Source organism: Ooceraea biroi, chromosome 8 (assembly GCF_003672135.1).
Source record: "Ooceraea biroi isolate clonal line C1 chromosome 8, Obir_v5.4, whole genome shotgun sequence".
NCBI classification, from domain to species: Eukaryota; Metazoa; Arthropoda; class Insecta; order Hymenoptera; family Formicidae; genus Ooceraea; species Ooceraea biroi.
Genome location: NC_039513.1, coordinates 3654780 through 3673288, shown reverse-complemented (window position 1 = coordinate 3673288; position 18509 = coordinate 3654780). Strand labels below are relative to the sequence as shown.

The 18509-nt window shown below is 39.7% G+C and overlaps 2 protein-coding genes across 3 annotated transcripts; one reads left to right on the top strand and one right to left on the bottom strand.

Moving 5' to 3' along the window:
- Positions 1-62: 62 nt before the first annotated feature.
- Positions 63-18497, bottom strand: LOC105274827. Of its 2 annotated transcripts, none has more exons than XM_011331265.3 (5): positions 17958-18497; positions 5409-5679; positions 4510-4836; positions 3445-4113; positions 63-3129 (listed from the first exon to the last, which is right to left on the bottom strand). In XM_011331265.3, exons 2-5 carry the CDS (start codon positions 5649-5651, stop codon positions 2917-2919), a joined length of 1452 nt encoding a protein of 483 aa, XP_011329567.1. In that variant the 5' UTR covers positions 5652-5679; positions 17958-18497; the 3' UTR covers positions 63-2916. The 2 variants fall into 2 exon arrangements, with proteins under 2 accessions (XP_011329567.1, XP_011329568.1); XM_011331266.3 differs by having other exon boundaries at positions 5409-5672.
- On the top strand, positions 6976-9490 carry LOC105274826 (defensin-2). Its single transcript, XM_011331264.3, has 2 exons — positions 6976-7593; positions 8595-9490. Exons 1-2 carry the CDS (start codon positions 7494-7496, stop codon positions 8789-8791), a joined length of 297 nt encoding a protein of 98 aa, XP_011329566.1. The 5' UTR covers positions 6976-7493; the 3' UTR covers positions 8792-9490.
- Positions 18498-18509: the final 12 nt, after the last annotated feature.

Genomic DNA, 18509 nt, shown 5'->3' with positions numbered 1-18509 from the left:
CTCTCTCTCTCTCTCTCTGTCAATCCAGGTTGAGAAATAAATATATGAACAAGGCACAGCGCTTGCAACATTTACGATCAACGTATATTTCATCTCTTTCTCATATTCATATTTTATCAATCTGCGAGAACACTGATAGAACATACAGTACCAAGACTATTTACAATCTTGCATTACACATTAGGACACTTGTCGGTAATCTAGCTGAAATATACGCAAAAATAGATCTACTCTTTTAAATGATTCATAAACATATAACTGAAAAATACATTTTATCAACTGATGATCTTATCATTTCGTTCGTATCTGTTCCTTTCCACTCGCATACTTATTCAAAATTGATAAATATTTATTTGTCATGATAATTAAGAGACTAACATGTTCTCATTATTATATATTTTCATTAAAAGAAAATCAGACAAACTTTTTCCATTCATTTTATATTCGGTGTTCCTTCTGTTCTGTTACATTACTCCTCTGATAAAAATAAATTTTATTGTAATCCAAAGAAAAATGACATGTAAGTGTCGTTTTGGATTAGTTAGTTATATAGATTTTTATCACCGATCAGAGAACATCGATACTCTCATCCTACTCACATAGATCATATATATAGGTTTGTGATAAATAAATTATGAATTTCATACAGATTAAGGTAATCACATTAGGTAATCAATTCCGTATAGATGTCATGAATCTCAATAACAATAACGATTATTTATAGTTTATCTTTGCAACGTTTTTAACATTGATATATCAAGAGACGTGTAGGTACATGTGTAAGTAACGCGTAATCTATAAGTTACATTGTTTCGTTTAAATGCATTATATTTGTTAAATTTTCAAATAAATTTTTTCGCGTGTACGCATGATTGTAATTCTCTAAAATGACAACATATAAAATTCACATTTATTATGTTTAATAGCTATTAATTTAAGACAAATCTAAAGAAGCTATCATCCGATTTCAAGAGAAATTCTTAACTTAAATCAGCATAAAAATTACGAATTACATCTATTGTCATACGTTCTAATTACACCGCAGCGGAATGCGAGGTAAGATCAATTAAGACACTGTTGATTCCTTATTGTGAGAAATACTAATCAAGCTACGAGAAATTGTAACTAGCTTGTTATCATTTACTTTTATTTTAGTTGAATAAAATTTAGATAATATTTATTAAAATACAACAATAATTAAGAAAAACTCCGTGAATAGACAAATGATAGCATAATGTGCTTTTTTATGTGTTTCTCAAATGCATTTCTTAAAATTGAAAAAAAGGAAGAACAGAATTGCAATATGAAAAATGCAACTGATAGTTGAAATTGTCAAATAGAGTATACTCGCAGAATACATCGCATAGCACATAGCTTTGATAATTTCGCATTCCATTTATGAATCAAATATGGCTTTGCCATATTTGTTATCGACATTGATATCTTCAATATTCTCGGAACTCTCTAATATACAGCAACGTATAACTAACATATACCTCGCTGTATATTACTTTTGCTGTATGTAGTTGTTATAAACGTATGTGACAATCTATATATATATCAGTACTTCTATATCAGTAGCGGTTCGTGCGGTCGAGGTCGGGATAACGTCGAGGAGCGAAAGAGCGACAATCGCAAAAAAGAATAAAATAGGAAATGGATAGAAATCCGATTCACATGAAACAGGAACAAGAACGACAGATAAAGCGTCGTTTTACATAACTTACCGGACAAACCGCCACTGTGCGACTTTTTAAGAATATATATTATATATTGTAAGTAACGTGTCCCTTTGACCCGCAAAGGATAGACAAACGTTCCTGATTACTAATGTTCTTTTTGTTAACGTACGATAAATGCACCACTTATCCAGCATAGAATATATCTGGTTATATGTCAATCTTATTCTAGAAGTCCTCTCTCTTTTGCGCCAAATAATATCAACAATTGCCAGCAGTCTGACCGTGACAACTTAAAACTGTACATCGTTAAAAATAACTGTTCCTTATGAAAATAGTTTTACAATCGATTTGCTCGATTCGTTACCTATTGGTAAAAATTATACAGCACATATGTATCACGTTGGGTATGTGCGCGAGTATATCATTTAGAATAGACGGGGATAGACTGTGATTATTAGTATCTCTTCTAATGCAGCTAACGAGTGCAATCAGCAGATCGCGAGAGATATATAAATGTAATAACATGACTAAATGGAGGATAAAAGCGAAAATAGTCCATACGTACGCGTCAAACTCAATGTTCGTATATTACGTGGTAGAATAGAATATATAGCACAGGCCTTTAATTCTCTCCGTATAAAAATATTGTACTTAAACCAGACAAACCTTCATATAGAAATAAAAAAATCACGATATTCATTAAAATATTCGCTATTAAACATTATCGAGTGTATAAACTTAACTTTAATTCTTGCCTATTTTTTAAAATGCGATATCATATAAAAATATGTAAAAAGGCTTTATGTTAATAAGGAATGTAATTTTTCGTCATAAATTTGATGACACTTGGAAATTCATTATTAACTTTCAAATTGATATTAACGTTCAAACATGCTTAATGAAGAATAAATGTGCATGTTAAGCAATATGAACGTGTAAAAAACGAAAAGAAAAAAACGGAAGAGATTACATCCCTGATCAAACTCATAATCTTTTGCGGCGTTGATCTCTTTTAGTCTCTCCCTCCACTTCTCTCTCGCTCCTGATTTTTCTTAATCCCCAAAATCCTCTGCGATGCAGGGAGGCAAACGAGAGGAGTCGATCCTAACAGATCTCCTTTGTTTGCGCGAGGGGTTTAAATGTAAGATTTATCCGACGGGAAGAAGGGAAAAGTAACAGCGCAATAAATACCGTCGATCCGATATGCAAAAAGGAAACGAATAAGTTGAATGCACTACTTGACGAAGAGGTCCTTGAGAGTGGAACAAATCGAATCGCAGTCCGGTTGCTCCTGCTCCTTATTCCCGCTCGAGAACCAACTGGCGACCTTACCGGTGCGCGATTTGTTCGGTGATACAGACGGCTTTCCGGATGAACCATCCGACGCTTCTGCGTCGCTTCCCCGGTGGGCCGAAGTAAGAATCTTCTCGATAGCATTACCGAGCACCTGTCAATATCAAGTGTACAAAGTTACTGCGCTTTAAACAACATCTCACGCTGACGCGCGCAAACTTTGAACTAGTTAATATAAAACAATATTCCCTTTTGAGGATACACGATTAAATGATATACAAGTTTGCTTAAAGTTGACGGCATCGACCATGATTTTCTCGATGTTTATGTATTTAAAAACATTTTGATATTGCATTTACTTACGATATATCGATATATTATTTGACACATTTTTAGCGTAGTTAAATTTATTTTAAAGTATATATTTCTTATTCTTCTGAATAGTAAAGTGTTAAATATGTTCACTTACCTGAGCGTCTACCTTGGTACCGCTGCGATCGTCCCAGAGGACCTTGTGCTTGGCGTCCACGTTCTTTGCAAGTGTATCTTTCACAGCCTTGACCACTTTCGACTTGTCGAGCTTGAACGGGATTGCATTCTCCTCGTCCAAGCATCGGTTCTTCTTTAGCATGGGCTGATGCCTTTTAGCAAACCATGTGCTCGGCGTCATGAACGTACCGAGATTGCTCCTGCTGCTGTTGCTCGATGTCTTGTTTTTAGTGGCGAGCAAGATGGACACGTCGAAGCTATTCGACCGGGAGTTTTTGAGCCGACTGCGCTTCTGCTCGGCTGTTTTTGCGGGCCAGCTCGATGTCTGTTCATCCTTCGCGTCCGACGAGCCGCACGTATTTATTTCCGTCGCGGATGACGTTAAAGAGCTCAGGATGGATATCAGGTCCGTGTTGGAGCACGTTATTCCGGCTGCTGGGCTGACAGCTTCGGTCTCGCAGAGCGGTCTCGTCATCTCGGACGCGCGTCTTCGTAGAGCCGACGTCGACGCTGCAACCGAAGCGGAGAACTCGGAGAACCGGCGTTTCTGATACTGTATGTATTTCTGCGTAGCGCTACTGTTACCCTCCAGAGGCTGAATCTCGCACACGCGTTCGCGAGATGGGGTCTTATACATCTTTAAACGGACCTGAAACATTTTGCATTTGGAACATTAATTCGATCGCTGCTCATTTAAATAAAACATTAACAACACATTAACGCAACTTATCTGCATATTGCGAATTTGCTAATTATCTATACTTATTAAAGCGCCATTAAAACACTAAAAATCTGCCAAATATACGTTTTTAATAGTTTTATGACAATATTCGTTTTTCTCAGAACGTATCCAATAATTTTTCTAATGTTATATATTTGCTTTCTCGCGAAAATATACTCTGTCAGAAAGATATATTAGTCATATAATTATTTTTCTTATATTATCTATGCATATATATTATAATCCTATAAATATCATTTTTTAGAAAATTGTCTATTTTTGTTTAAATTTACGTTTCTAAGAGCGTTAAGCATTACATCATACCTTTCTGGCTTTGATCTCGGCGATGTCATCCATAATGTCTAGCTGCAGATTGTGAGTGCTTCCGCTATTACTGGGCGGACCAGTCAATCCGGTGGACGAGTCTCGGCGACTTGGCAATATCCTGGTAGCACCTCCCATGGGAAATGCGGCAATGGATTCCCGACGACTGCGACCGAATAGGGTAGTCGGCACCCTGGATATCGTGACGACGGAGTGTCGTCGGCCACCAGTCTGAGGGGCAGGTGCCTGCGACAATGTCGCCAGGAAAGCGGCCTCCCGGACTGACGGGCCAGAACCTTCTCCACCACGTTCGCTCAATCGCCGCACCTAATTTTAAAACATATTACTTACGAGGGGAATAACGATGACAACCGGTATGATTTATCTTATCGGCATGGAGAGGGAGGAATAAACTGATCAAAAACCAGAACCGCGTTGAAAGAGTCGCTCGAGGTACTTGAATTACAAAGCATCGAATTCGATTTATTCCAACACGATACAATGTTAAAAAGTCTGAAAATCTTGTTATACGTATCCAAGATTGCCAGTGCTACGTATAATAATATCAGATAAATATTAAAGAAATATAAAATATATATCTTATTAAATTAAATATATTTTATATATTTACTTCAACTTTGTACATATATCTATAATATAATCATATTTTGTCATGAACGAGTCTTGCTATAAATGTTAATTCTTATTCCCCAAAATCACCCATCTCGTGCAATCAGCCTAAACTGCAGATAACAATTTATTTAAAATGCGCGTGTTTTGTCAAACGCCAAAGCGCTTTTACGTATTACCATGCTTGCAATATTATCGTGTCTGCGTATCAACATTGTCCGACCACTTCCGACGACGACTGCATGTGCACACACTTCACTTGCACGTACCTGGGATGCGGTTATCCCGGACGTGCACTGTGGGGTCGGCAAGGAGTGTTTCCTGGCGTCTCTCCATGGTGATAGCAGATAGGGATTCAAGGATGGCGAATCCGGGTCTACGCATCGCGGTGGCGATTCCGTGCGGCACCGCTCCGCTTCTTCCTCGCCCAGCGTGCTCTCCTCGACGACGATCAGCGGTTCGCCGGTGCTGTTTCCGCTGCTCAGATTTGAGCAGAACAACTGCTTTCTCATCGCGACGTTGATATTCTGCAACTAATATCTACAAATTCGTTACTTTTATTTTCCACTACTTAGATTCAAATTTTGCGATCAATTAATACTTTTAAGAAATCCGCTTCTTATCTTCACGAATATTTTGTAGGATCTTTTAAAGATTATCTGATTCTCTTTTTCGCCTACAGATCTTATAAATCGGAATTTTCTAAATTTAATATTTCTGCAATCCTAATGATTATCTGATCTTAGTAGAACAACTGAATGTGAAAGTATGATTAACATCGATGCGGAAATTCTATTCTTTCGATATTTTTTGTCATAAATATTTTCTTTTCATCGACAATTAAAATTCTGATATCTGATAATATTTATACAGAAGATTAACGGAATCAGTGCTTCAGCATATATAGCACTTATCATTCCGAATTCGAGGTTTTTCGCGTATGTGCGGCATCGTGGTGCGAAAGAGATTCCCGGCAGGAATTCTTATTTCTCACAGAGACAGGCATTTACCAGCTGGTAAAGTATTGGACGTGGAACATCGTCTTATTCGATCCATATAATTCAGAGCACGTGCGAGCGTCTCGATTTATCCAGGACGTAAGTCCATTTTCGTGTACCGTGTAATGACGCAACATCCGTGTAATGACAGCTAATTTTCAACACATTCATTAAATCTCCGAAAATAGTTTTGCGTAGAACGTAATAACCCTCTCAGGCGAAAAATACCCTCGGTGAGAGAAAGAGAGAAAAAAATTTTGAGATGTCGAGAATGGCAGTGACAATACTAGATGCAACGTTGTATCGTTAAGCAAATATTAACGTTCGCAGAAGTCATATTTTCGTTCAATATCTGGGTCAGCTGTTTCAGCTTACGATAATGAAGCTCGCGATCACCTGCGGCCGCTGCAGCACGCGTGCATTATTTTCTGCCACTGCGCGATCGTTTACTCGCTGGACGCATAGAGCTTTACCAATACCGCGACATTTTCCATTAACTTTCCGGATTTACAACATGCGTTATTATCGTTATTAACGTACGCGCCGAATAAAACGATAAAATAACTGGGAGAACGACTATCATTATTTCGATTTTTAAATTTCGTCCCAATACGTTTTTATCCTTTATGATCGTATAACGGAATATTCGGATTATTTAATACCAGATTTGCCATATTTTGGATTTTGACTATAAAAGATTAAATCCAGTGTACGCCAGTACCATTTAAAACGTAAAATATCTTTCGTTCACGACTAAAATGTGTATGCCAAAATAAATATTCTTTTATTTCATATATTTTGCCCCATTCGTCAGACCTTGCCCCAGCTACTTGCAAATCGAGGGGTAAAAGAAACCTAAGGCGTTTTACGATAGCTTTTACTTTCGAAGCACAGAAATTCAATAGCGCGAAACGAACGCCTGTCAATTCTTTTTTTTTCACTTACTGCTCGCGAGCTGTAGTCACGCGCTCTTGATCGACGACAGAAAAGCCGCAGTTGATCGATCCGCTTTATAGGCCTCCTGCTTCTCTCTCCCTGTATCTCTCTCTTTCTCTCTCACTAATCATTCCGGTAGCGACGACAATACCGGAAATTAATATTCGAATACGTAGGTCAGTCTGCACGTGATGAATCTGGTTGGCAGCTAGCTGAAAATAGCGAGCGCGAAGCCACGGGAATTCCGGTGGCAGGATATACGTTAGGAGGAAAATGTGAGAACGGAAGTGGACAGAGGAAAGCAGAAGAGAGGATGTCGTCGACGGCGGTGAGGCATATATAAAGCAGTGACTACATCCTTCAAGACATCGTTGAATTCTATGAAGGATTCGAGTGCGCACGGAAGCAATCCAGGCAATCATGAGACTGCTGTTCGCCATCTTCACCATTTTCATTGTGCTGGCTTGCGTCTCAGCTAACGCGCTGCCGGCCCTCTACGATGGCCCAACTTACGAACTGAGTAAGCGCAATTTAACCGAAATGGGTTATAAATTATTCTCTTGCTCTAAATGACGCGCAATTCCCATAATAATTGCACGACATTACTGAGCTGTAATTAATTGCAATTGTTTCCGTTTGAAACTTTAGATGTTAAACTCACAGATATTTATTTGTCACCAGCCATTATTCAAATATATTTGTCATCGATGATTACAGGGTTGTTATAAATACTCGTTAAATGTCAAACTCATTAAAAAAATCTGTAGCTTTTTGAAAACTGCATTTCGAAATAAACAATGTGAAATTGTAAACGGTCCGAAATGTGCAACGCAACTTTACGACGAAGTAATAAATATCCAAGTTGAGCTTTCTTTTGTCATGCTCCGTATAATAGTCGTGTCACACTGACATACCACCCTTTTAGCATAGTCTGACAATGTGCTGTCGATATCCCTTCGTATCGAGTTCGACGAGACCTTTTACACCTCATTCTATTATTACGAGTTGCCGTATCGTTTCCGAATACGAACTTAGAAATAATCTTTATATTTAACTTAGGATTATTCTAAATATAAACGTCATATCTTTCCAACGTTATTTAAGCGCGATAGTCAATATCGCGTAATTAAAGTCAAATAGAAATTAAAGTTTATCGTTGGCCGCGCCAACGTCCTCGAAACTTCATTCGAGTAAAAGTCACGTAAAAGCTATCAGCGTGAAATAGTGCTTCAAAGACGTGCGGAACAATCGTCCCCCGCGTTTTAAACTTCTCAGCTTCCCTCGCTTCAGACATAGAAGGCGGGGCACAAAGAAAAGTCAACTCCACTTTCGTGGGCGAGTACATTCCCCTTCTAGAAAATTTCTTTTCCGTCCATCCTGTGGCGCGGATCTTTGTGACACGGAGTAACCGTATAGAGCACACGTTTGCAATAAAAATGCGAAATGCCACACGTGAAGCGACACGGAAGTTATTTTTTCGCCAAACGTTGCGCGAAAGTTCATCGAGGAATCACGTTTCAGCTACCATCGATGATCCGACGTACGATGAGACGGCATCAGACCTGACACCCATTCGACAGCGGCGTGTGACCTGCGACCTTCTGTCCTGGCAGTCCAAGTGGCTGAGCATCAATCACAGTGCGTGCGCGGCCAAGTGTCTGGCACAGCGTCGCAGGGGTGGCCGGTGTCGCGACGGTATCTGCATCTGCAGGAATTAGACATCGTCCTCTTGCCCAATATTCTTTGACGGCCAATGCACATCCCACGGATCCCGTACTCATTGCTGTCCACCTGTGTCTCTCACGGTATTAACTACATTGGTTAACGTCATCGTTGTTGTCGTAGCCGCATCGTCATCCGGATTAATATTCATGAGGGATCCCGCTGGAACATCGTTTAATTGTCGATCGATCGGTCCGACCTCAATTGCGATATCTGTCCCTCAGCGTAAATTTCAGCAAAAATTCATGCCATCATTATTAACGGCAATTATTTAAAACCGTTTTCGTTGCACCGGTGCGTGATTTCGTAATAAAAGCTTTTGCACCCGCATCAAAAATCGACGATTTTTCGAAAAAGTTACTGTTGGCGTCGCTAATGGAAATCAGTTAAATCGTTTGGCAATAAATGGTATTGAAATTTGGAAAATTTGAATAAAACATTTTCCGATTTATGTCAATTGCTTCCATATGGAGAACATGTAAATTCTCAGCTGAACCAAACGTAGTTCCGTGAACATTATTTTCATACGTTACGCATGTAACGATTAATACTGAATAGTCATAGCATTTATTCATTTATGATGTACTCACGATTTAATCCAATTTGGGTTGGAATAGTTATCGACATATACACGGTCTTTCAAGTACATTTTTATGAATATAACTCATCTTTATGCAATTATACGTCACTCATATTACCTGCCTGTTCTACAAATCTATCCCGTAAAAAGCAACTAGACAGTCTAACGAGATAATTAACTAATTTAATGTTCCACAATAACACAAAAGCTATTTGGCTGGATAAATTTTAATCGAGATAATTAGTTTAACTGTACATAATTATACAACAATATCCGTAAAACCAGCAGATATAAAACTTGATAAAAAGTTTTTTCTGAACTTTCATATTTAAACGGATATTCATTACATAATGCAACAAGTCTTGCGCAGGTTTATTGTGCGTTCGTTGTTTTACTTTATCAACACTATCGATTTTTACAGATGATTTATAACAATAGCAATATATATAATGACAGGAATTAGTCAAACAAAACCTAACATTCCGCAACAGTAATTGGCAGTTAACCTTTCCTCTCGATTGCGATAGATTTTCCATTCAAAAATCTATTTCCGGATATAAAAGCAACATGTGTGGGCTCGGCCGATAGTTCCACATTGGTGAATCCAATCGCTAACGTAATACCTTTCGGCGCACTGTGTATATTGATTCGCACGTTTGCGAGCATGCACGGAACGTAGATCGCTACTGAACAACGAGCTGCCGGACCTATCCCAGGAGAAAGCGTTTCAATTGAGTTCGGAATACACCGAATAACCGGATATACATCGATCTCTGGAGCTCGTTCGACGTCGGAGGCGTGCTGGAAGTTGAAGTTTGCAACATTCCAGTCAAAAGAGCGAGCATCCCTGTATCAATATCACGGGACATCGCCTTTAATACTTGCTGATTAACGCATTAAAATATCAACGAAAACTCTTTATAATCCAAAATAAAGACATTAGCAATTAGTCACGTAATTGCAAAGTTCGTGATACGTCCGAAAAATACTGTTCATGTTTTATACGTTCTGAATTAGTTTTTCAAACATCCTTTAAACGCTCTCAGACGTCTTTCTAGATTTCTGTATTGTTCGAATAATGCAGCATGTGGAGCTCTTATCATTTCTGATCACGCACGTGCGAAAATCCTTTACTCGAAACGCTCATCTCCTATCCGACCTTTCTACTTACTTTGGCGATAAGAACCATTCTTGAAAGAGAAACTGATGCTCAAGAGAAGAACGCGTATCAGTATGCACTCTCATAAAAAGATATTAGGGAGATTAAACGGATTAAGATGAAATCTCTCCTTCTCTCTCGGGGATTAGACGGTGGTAACTTTAATGGAACGGGGATAAGGGTTTCTTATGGCCCGCCTGTTTGCGACAGCCGACAAGTTTATTAGCAGCATTGTATAACGCCAGGTGTCCCTGACCAACATCGCGCAACCCCTTGTTGGAGCAACTTCGAAAGTGGGAGGCGCCAAAAAGTTGCAACGAATGGTGTTCCGCGATAAAAAAGTTTCATCGATAAAACATCGTTACACGGCTAGCCGAATGTGGCACAGTCTCGCGCAGGAATTATCGACTCGAGAATATTCGAATATTCGCCTTTTGTGGAACCACTTTGCATGCAATTTCCCGAAGTAATGTAAAATAGGGGTGATTCGATTTCGCGTTTCCGTGAGCCGGTTCATCGGTCGGTTCGGCGTTCACGATTTGCCGCTCTACTGAGGATCCCATCGGAAGAGAGAATATAAAAGTGCGAGAGTTCGTGGAAGGATTGCTTTGATCGGAATGCCGCCATGCTTAATTCGATTCCGAGCTATGCAGATACGACGACGATGACGACGTCCGCGTTTCAAAGTTGCTGACTTCGAGAGAGGATCCCGTCTTCCCAAGGGATGACTTTGAACTCTCGCCTGTTCTCACGCACGTCTCAGGAATTGGAAGTTACCGTACACCGAAGGCAGCAAATAAAGCAATATTCGCTGATGTATTGGATACATATATATAAGTATATAGATATATGTATATATATCGACATAAAGCCAGAGTTCTCTATTGTCTACGTGGCATCGTTACATCGCGACGGTGCCGCAGAAGCATCTCAAAGTTTTGGTACGATGCGAAATGGGAGGGAACAATTTCCTGGATTGGATAACGAACGTTAATCAAGCGAATGCTATGAATTTCCCGGAGCGTTCGTTGCGAAAGTATTGTAACATATAAAATGCTTTATCGTCTAAACCTTCGAGATAACCCGCGGAAATACATCACAGATTTTCCTAGATTCTGATAGTGTTTTTTCTCCTTTTTTCTCTCTGTTTTACCCCAAAAAGACATTAATAAAAAATCAATATTTGTATTTTAAAAGCTTTTAAACTTATAACACCTATTTTTTATATACCTGTGAGAATTTTGGAAAAATAATTATTTCGCTCTTGCTTTCTCGATAAAACGTTAAAATAATATTCGATGTGATTTCTCTCATTTTAATTTTTCCGACGAAATCCGCTTATATTTTAGCAAATTTTATATATACGATACATGTGTGGTATTCAAGTACTGGTATTTAAACACGGGTAGAATTTCTGAGTGAAGCATCATGTGTCGCACACGGGACGACCCAGTTTACGGTATTTATTCAACGTACTTGCATGTACGATATTTTTCGGCCACTCGGTCTGATATTACGGTCGCTTGAAACGGGACCGAAAAGAAACGTGCAAAACTTTTGCAGCCCGCGGGGGGAAAACGCGCGACGCGGGCAACGTAATCAATCACACCGACTCGTTCGCTCCGAATAGAACTCGTTTTAAAGCCACCAGGTAACGAACCGAGTTGAGAACAGCGCAGGTTAAATTTAAGTCAATTCACATGAGGGTAAGAGTTTATGGAGCGAAAGCCAATTACGCCGTTATACCGCAAAGAGGATTCAATAACGAGGGAAACGAAGGGGGAGGAGGAGATCGGTATTTTATTCGAATTCGAATAAATCGCATCGCGTTTATCTCTCTCCCCCTCATTTTCCTCTCCATTATCTTCCCTCTCCGTCCTTCTCTTTTTGCTTTTTGCTCTCGTTTCTCGTTCTCTTCGATGTCCATTCGGAGCTCATCGTATCGGAAATTTCAACGTTGGCGATTTTCAGATGAGATTCGGTGAACGAGGAACAAGGCACGACATCCGATAAACTAAAGAGCCCGTGAGTGCCCCTTTAGCAGTAAACCTGTCGATCGCGATGGTGTTACTAAGAGCGTGGCGACTTGGCTTTTGAGTCTCAAAGGTGGTCGACTACCGGGTCACCGCAAGAGGTGAGATTGCTCCGACAATGCTTAGCGTTATGTCGTAGCTGCAGGTGCATTAGCATCACGATCCAAGGGCGAAAAGGCCTTAAGACCCAGTGAACTCGATGTCTGAGAGAAAAGGCACTTCAATAGTGACGCCGTAAGTCCTGCTGACACGGTAAACAGGACTCTCAAGATTATTTTCTTAGACGCAACTTTGTGTACTTTAGGTAGCACTAGAGATGCGCGATGAGACTGTTACTGGATTTTATTTTAAGAGATGACTTTGCCGGCTTAATAAATAGCATCACCGGTAGACGACACAAAGCTTCCTCCTCCATTTATTTATAGGTCAAGACAACGGAAGAAGGAAAATAATTATTATTAATAACGTCAATTAATTTATATAGATATTATACATAAATAGTTTGAAATATTTGCATGAATGCAAAATTCTTATAATTTCCAGTTACGACAGCTGCTAATAAAGTTGATTGAATTTTAATTCACTTTAATTTAATTAATATCAAAGTTAAATAAATTGGAATTACTGCTGTGCTATTATTATGATTATTATGATTACGTCTCGTCGGGTTCATCTCATCGTCTCGAAAGAAAGAAAAATGTCGCGCCTTTCCTCTGAGAGATTCTAAATCCGCCAGCGAATAAAACGTGCAAGACTAGATTTAATATTATCACGCGTCGAGCGTCGCACGTATCACGCTCAGCGGCGAATGCGCGAGCATACACGTGGGTCTTAAATTGAAGAATCACCTTCTTTGCTTTCACACGAACAACCCCGCCATATCGGAGGGATCTCAAACTGATTCGAGCGCATTCAACGATAACAAAGGGATGCATAGACTGCCGCGTTATTACGACGAATCGCGATTGCCCTTCAAGGTACTGTACATGACGTCACGAGTGTAACGTATTTGACGTCACGCTTTTATTCCGCCTCGTGTGCGACACGCGATCGACACGTCCACTAGCATCCCTTCTATAAACGGAATTCGTTAATGTTTCGCGGTCATGTGGAAATTGCTGAGCGGCGGTTTGCACGGCGCGTGTGCGGATAATAATCCGCTGTTGCAGTGGCTAAATTATGGTATCACACGGGCAGCCATTCGTGACCGATCCCTCGTTATTACCAAGCGACTCGCGGTAATATCATCGATATTAGTGGTTTTTCGACGGAGTGTGAATCGCGGCTGCCTTGCCCTCTAGTAAATGCAAAACCGTCACCAAACCAGTCAAATGATGAATGCTGTCCGCATAAAACGCTGACGGCAATAATAATCGTGAACTACTTTGCGCATCGATGTTGCGAGACAAGCGGACAATCTGAAGGACACTAGGCTTGTGTCGATATTGATTATACGAAGATTACCTGACCGCCACTTAATGTTAATTGGCAATTAGTCCGCGCTGGCGTCGTGAAAGTGAAAAATGCTCGCTGTAGGCGGAGTCCGCGAAAGAATAATAGTCGAGCGAGAGGGAGGACGGTAAAACCTGTATTGTTAAATTCTTCTCATTCCCTCGGTCCGGCGGTGAAATGCTCCGCGAAGCGTCACCTACAAAGCAACGACAGCGCGGCTATTAAAGAGAATTCATTCGGTTTTCCGACTCTCGTACCGGTCGCCCCTTGTGCCTCGTTAACTGCCATTCTTTCTTCGATATGCAGCCTCCACCTGCGTTTGACGGACATTTAACGGCGCGTATAATTACGCAAAACGATGCTACGGCGCACACGATATTACGTAAGCAAGAGCACCCCGGTCGAGATCACTGTACAGTGTGAAACGGAGCGTACGTAGCGATGTAACGTGAAACCGAGGAAGATAACTTATCGAACCGCTGAGAGTTATAAATCCGAAATCGAGACTTTCATGGGAATTAATCTTTCACGTTCCCTTCGAATTTCTCGAAGATTGAGTCAGAGAAGGAGAAAAGATAGAGGGGAAGAAAAAGACGAAGAGTCCCTCACGATAACGAGTCGCTTCTCTTATCACGAGATAAAGCTTGTGGGTGCCTCAAGGGTATAGCGTCTCTCATTTGTGGTTGAATCTCCTTCCGAGGGAGAATTGGTTTTATTGCAAGATATACGCACGAGCGTGCGCTGTCGTTCAACGTAGAAAGCGCGAGGATACGTAACCACGAAACTATGCACGGATTTCTTTCTCTCTTTTCTCTTTTTCCTCCCCTGCGGACTTAATTAAATATCTCGGATGCCGGATGCTGGCACTGCAAAATATTTCCGGAGGCGGCTGGTCATCTCAGCCGGCGCGTTTGAAATCCTTCCTTCTTTTTCTCCTCATTCTGCCTTTCCTCTTTTTAGCTACCCTCGCAAAGGATTCGCGGCGCAAACGAGCCCTGCAATCTAATCCCGCGCCGGCCATGCCTGCAGCTTCTATTTATTTCACGCATGACAATCCAGCAAATCGAGGAATTATGATTAAGCGGGATATATAGCGACCGGAAAATTTACAATCACATATTAAGAATCAAATAATGTGCCATTCTCTATTTGTTTCACGATATGTATTATTGCGTCGCACATATCAATGCGCCAATCGAAATAAATCGTTCTTTTCGAGTATTTCCATTTAATGCACAAACAATAATTGTATATTTTATAACATTGCAAATGACGCTAAGTACATTTTAATTAAATATGTGAATCCATTTGTGTATTATCATTATCATTACATTTATTATCATTACGATTGTTTTATATTAATTCTTATAATAAGGAACAACCACATTTCTATATTATCATTCAGTTATAGACACGACGTGTTTGTTCTTTGCGTTTAATAATGTTGATTTAATCTTGTTATTGGAGATTCGAGTATTGGTCGTTGAAAGCAAAATCTCTCTCTCTAAATCCATTCGCAGCAATAAATGTTAATGATCGAAGTAATCCAAAGCTTTCATTCAAGGGTTCATTTAAAAGCAAATTCTCAACGTATCATATTGCGAATATAACTGATAGAAAACTCATTGTAAAAAGATCTTCCGAATCAAGGTATCTTGACGTCATTATTACTTTCGTTTTAAGTTAAAGTAAATAGCACAGCTACGATTCTGAATTATCCTATATAATAAATTACTTAGTATTTCATGAGGAAACTTTTAGTTAAAATAATAAAATTACTCATAGCGAGGAATTTGATTACTACATAACAATAAAATTAAATAAAACGAATGCGAACATTTAGATAGCAAAAACACGTTAAAGCGTTTATCTCATGTAATTGCATTGTATCACTCAAATTGAATAATAGCCATCACAACACTGTCCAAGTATATTCTAATAATATGAAACAAATATGTAAACACACATACACACACATATATATTATCTCTATCAGAATCTTATGTATATTTGTCCATTCCAGAATATATATTATATTTTAAAAATTATATTTTATTTTTGATGCATGATTTGCTCGTAACAATATATTACATATTAACTAGTATTCTATTAAAATCGAGATCGTAAATTAATAATTACTTAAATTAAACTTATTTATGAGCAAGTTATATTTCTTCGACTTTCTTTCTCATTATTCCATAGTTTCCTTACGATTTCAAGAATATTACTTCTAGCATCTAAACTTACAACTTGCTGATAAAGTTCTTGAATCGATCACGAACGTCTTTCCAGAAAACAACAGAAGTTCAAAAGGCTATTATCTTTCTTCTTCTCGATTTGTGTTCTATGCTGCTAATTATACCCGTAAGCGATTCATTTAGGGCGCCGCGGCAGAAGACCGAAATTACCAAAGGCAATTATTCGCTGCGGATGCACAGCTATATAAACCCACCGAGGCTTGTAATTGTCAATTAGACCAATCGTTAAGATTGACTTTTATCGATTCGTCGATAATCCCCGTATTCGACCAAAGCCAGTGAAACGAGATTGAACAGGTCCTCGGAGAGACGCCGTAAGCCCCAATTTTTGGGAAGAAACATTACTGAGATTAACAAAATCGTTTGGTTTGACAAACCCTGGTGGAATATTCTCCCTTCGATCGTGAAATCAGTGAAAGACTAGGTACACTATTTCTTAGATACGAGATTTAATGGAACTTTATTAATACGCTCACACTGTCTCATGGATCCACTTTTATACCTCTCAATGTTCACGGATTTTACATCTTTGTGTTTTATTATATTATTGTTGTTATATAAACAAAATTAATGCTTTAATTTAGTCATTATTGTTGAATTATTGATTTTAAAATGTTTCTAGCTTCCGCTTTGTGACTGTCAATGCAGGTAACATCGTACACGTGTTAGTCTCAAACGCATTTATACAAATGCTGCATTAATTTACATGCATTAACTTAGAAGCGGTAAACCATTCCATCAACCCAACTAACTTCATGTTTATATAAACTCATGCATAATTCCGCTCTGACACTTGGCAGTATCCATCTATTGAATTCAATTCGTACATCCCATGAAGTTTAAAGCAATTAGGCAGCAATCTAATAATGAAACTTGCAAGTGAAATAAAATATTTTTGAAATAAAATAATTTTTCCTGCAAATAAATATCTCGTAAATAATAAAACTCAAGGGAGCAGGAGAAAATCATAGTAATCTACAAGTCTTGCAACGTATCGTACAGCAAATATATACAACCTAATAGAACCCCCACGAGCTAATAGTACTCCCACGAGCTTCTACTAAACGAAAGCGTATTTTTGCGAGTAAAATAATTCTCATAAAACCAGCTCTCTATAAATTATACAGATTACTTTTTACATATTTATATAAAATATTAGAATAACATTATATTCAAGAATTCACATATACATATAAAATAATAAAAATAATGATATAATAACAATTTCCATTAATACTGCACGAACATACCCTAACCGTGCCGCGGTTGTATTTAACGACTAAAATAGACTTTTGCAGCATAACTATTTTTTTCTAGAAAATTTTTATGGTGTGCACCATGTAACGTGAACCATGTATTTAATATAAATGATGACTACATATCTCAAAGCTTCCTGCTTCAAGGCGTAATACGAGTATCGTAAATAACTGTCAGCGTTACCATCGTTATCCCAGGATTATCCAGGAGCCAATTGGCGAAGGATCAACGAGCGAATGTTGACAGTGATAAAATTTTTAAAGCCTATAAGAGCTTTGCCGCAAATTTACGCTGTATCCCTAATGCGGCCTTTGCGGAGTCACTCGCGGGACATTCGAAAGCCTCCGTGATCAACGATGAGACGTCGGCAAACAATTGACGCGACGAGCGCGCGAGAAAGCCACGCAGTGGGATTCCACTTACCGAGGAGATTGTCTAGGCGGATGTTGATCACTCGGAGGTTTTGTTAACGCGGCCGCGTTCACGGTCCGAACTACGTTCCGCCAATGATCCAACTTGCTGGCGAACCACCCGCAATGTGCTACAACAACTAGCTTTGCCGCCGCACCTGCCCGCGTTGATCCCTCGCTGGGTGCAACACGCACCCTTCGCGATGGTCGATCGTCTTCGGTGTAACGACCTCGCGATCTCCTCGCCGTCGTTGCCCCGCGCACGACGCTTTACATATTGTTCTTTCGCTCAATCGCACCCCTGGTCGCGATCGTCCGCGCGTTCGGGACTCGGTCAGCGCTCGCTCCGAGATCGCACGATCGTAAAGACGCGAGATCGACAGTTGATCATTCCACTAGGATCGCCTAGGACCGATAGGGTGGCGTGCCGCCTAATCGATAGATCTTCGCGAGCGATCTTGCGGCGATCCTGCCGCAGCAAGACGAACGACGCGACGACGATACTCCCAGCCGCGACGGTGGTCAGAGCGGCACTACGAGCCTCGCGAACGACCCGGCGCCCCCT

Coding starts and splice junctions, on each gene's coding strand:
- LOC105274827 (XM_011331265.3), bottom strand. CDS start 5,651: ATGAGAAAGCAGTTGTTCTGCTCAAATCTGAGCAGCGGAAACAGCACC. Junction 4,837..5,408: donor CCGGGATAACCGCATCCCAG/GTACGTGCAAGT, acceptor TTTTAAAATTAG/GTGCGGCGATTGAGCGAACG. Junction 4,114..4,509: donor CCGAGATCAAAGCCAGAAAG/GTATGATGTAAT, acceptor AAAATGTTTCAG/GTCCGTTTAAAGATGTATAA.
- LOC105274826 (XM_011331264.3), top strand. CDS start 7,494: ATGAGACTGCTGTTCGCCATCTTCACCATTTTCATTGTGCTGGCTTGC. Junction 7,594..8,594: donor TGGCCCAACTTACGAACTGA/GTAAGCGCAATT, acceptor ATCACGTTTCAG/CTACCATCGATGATCCGACG.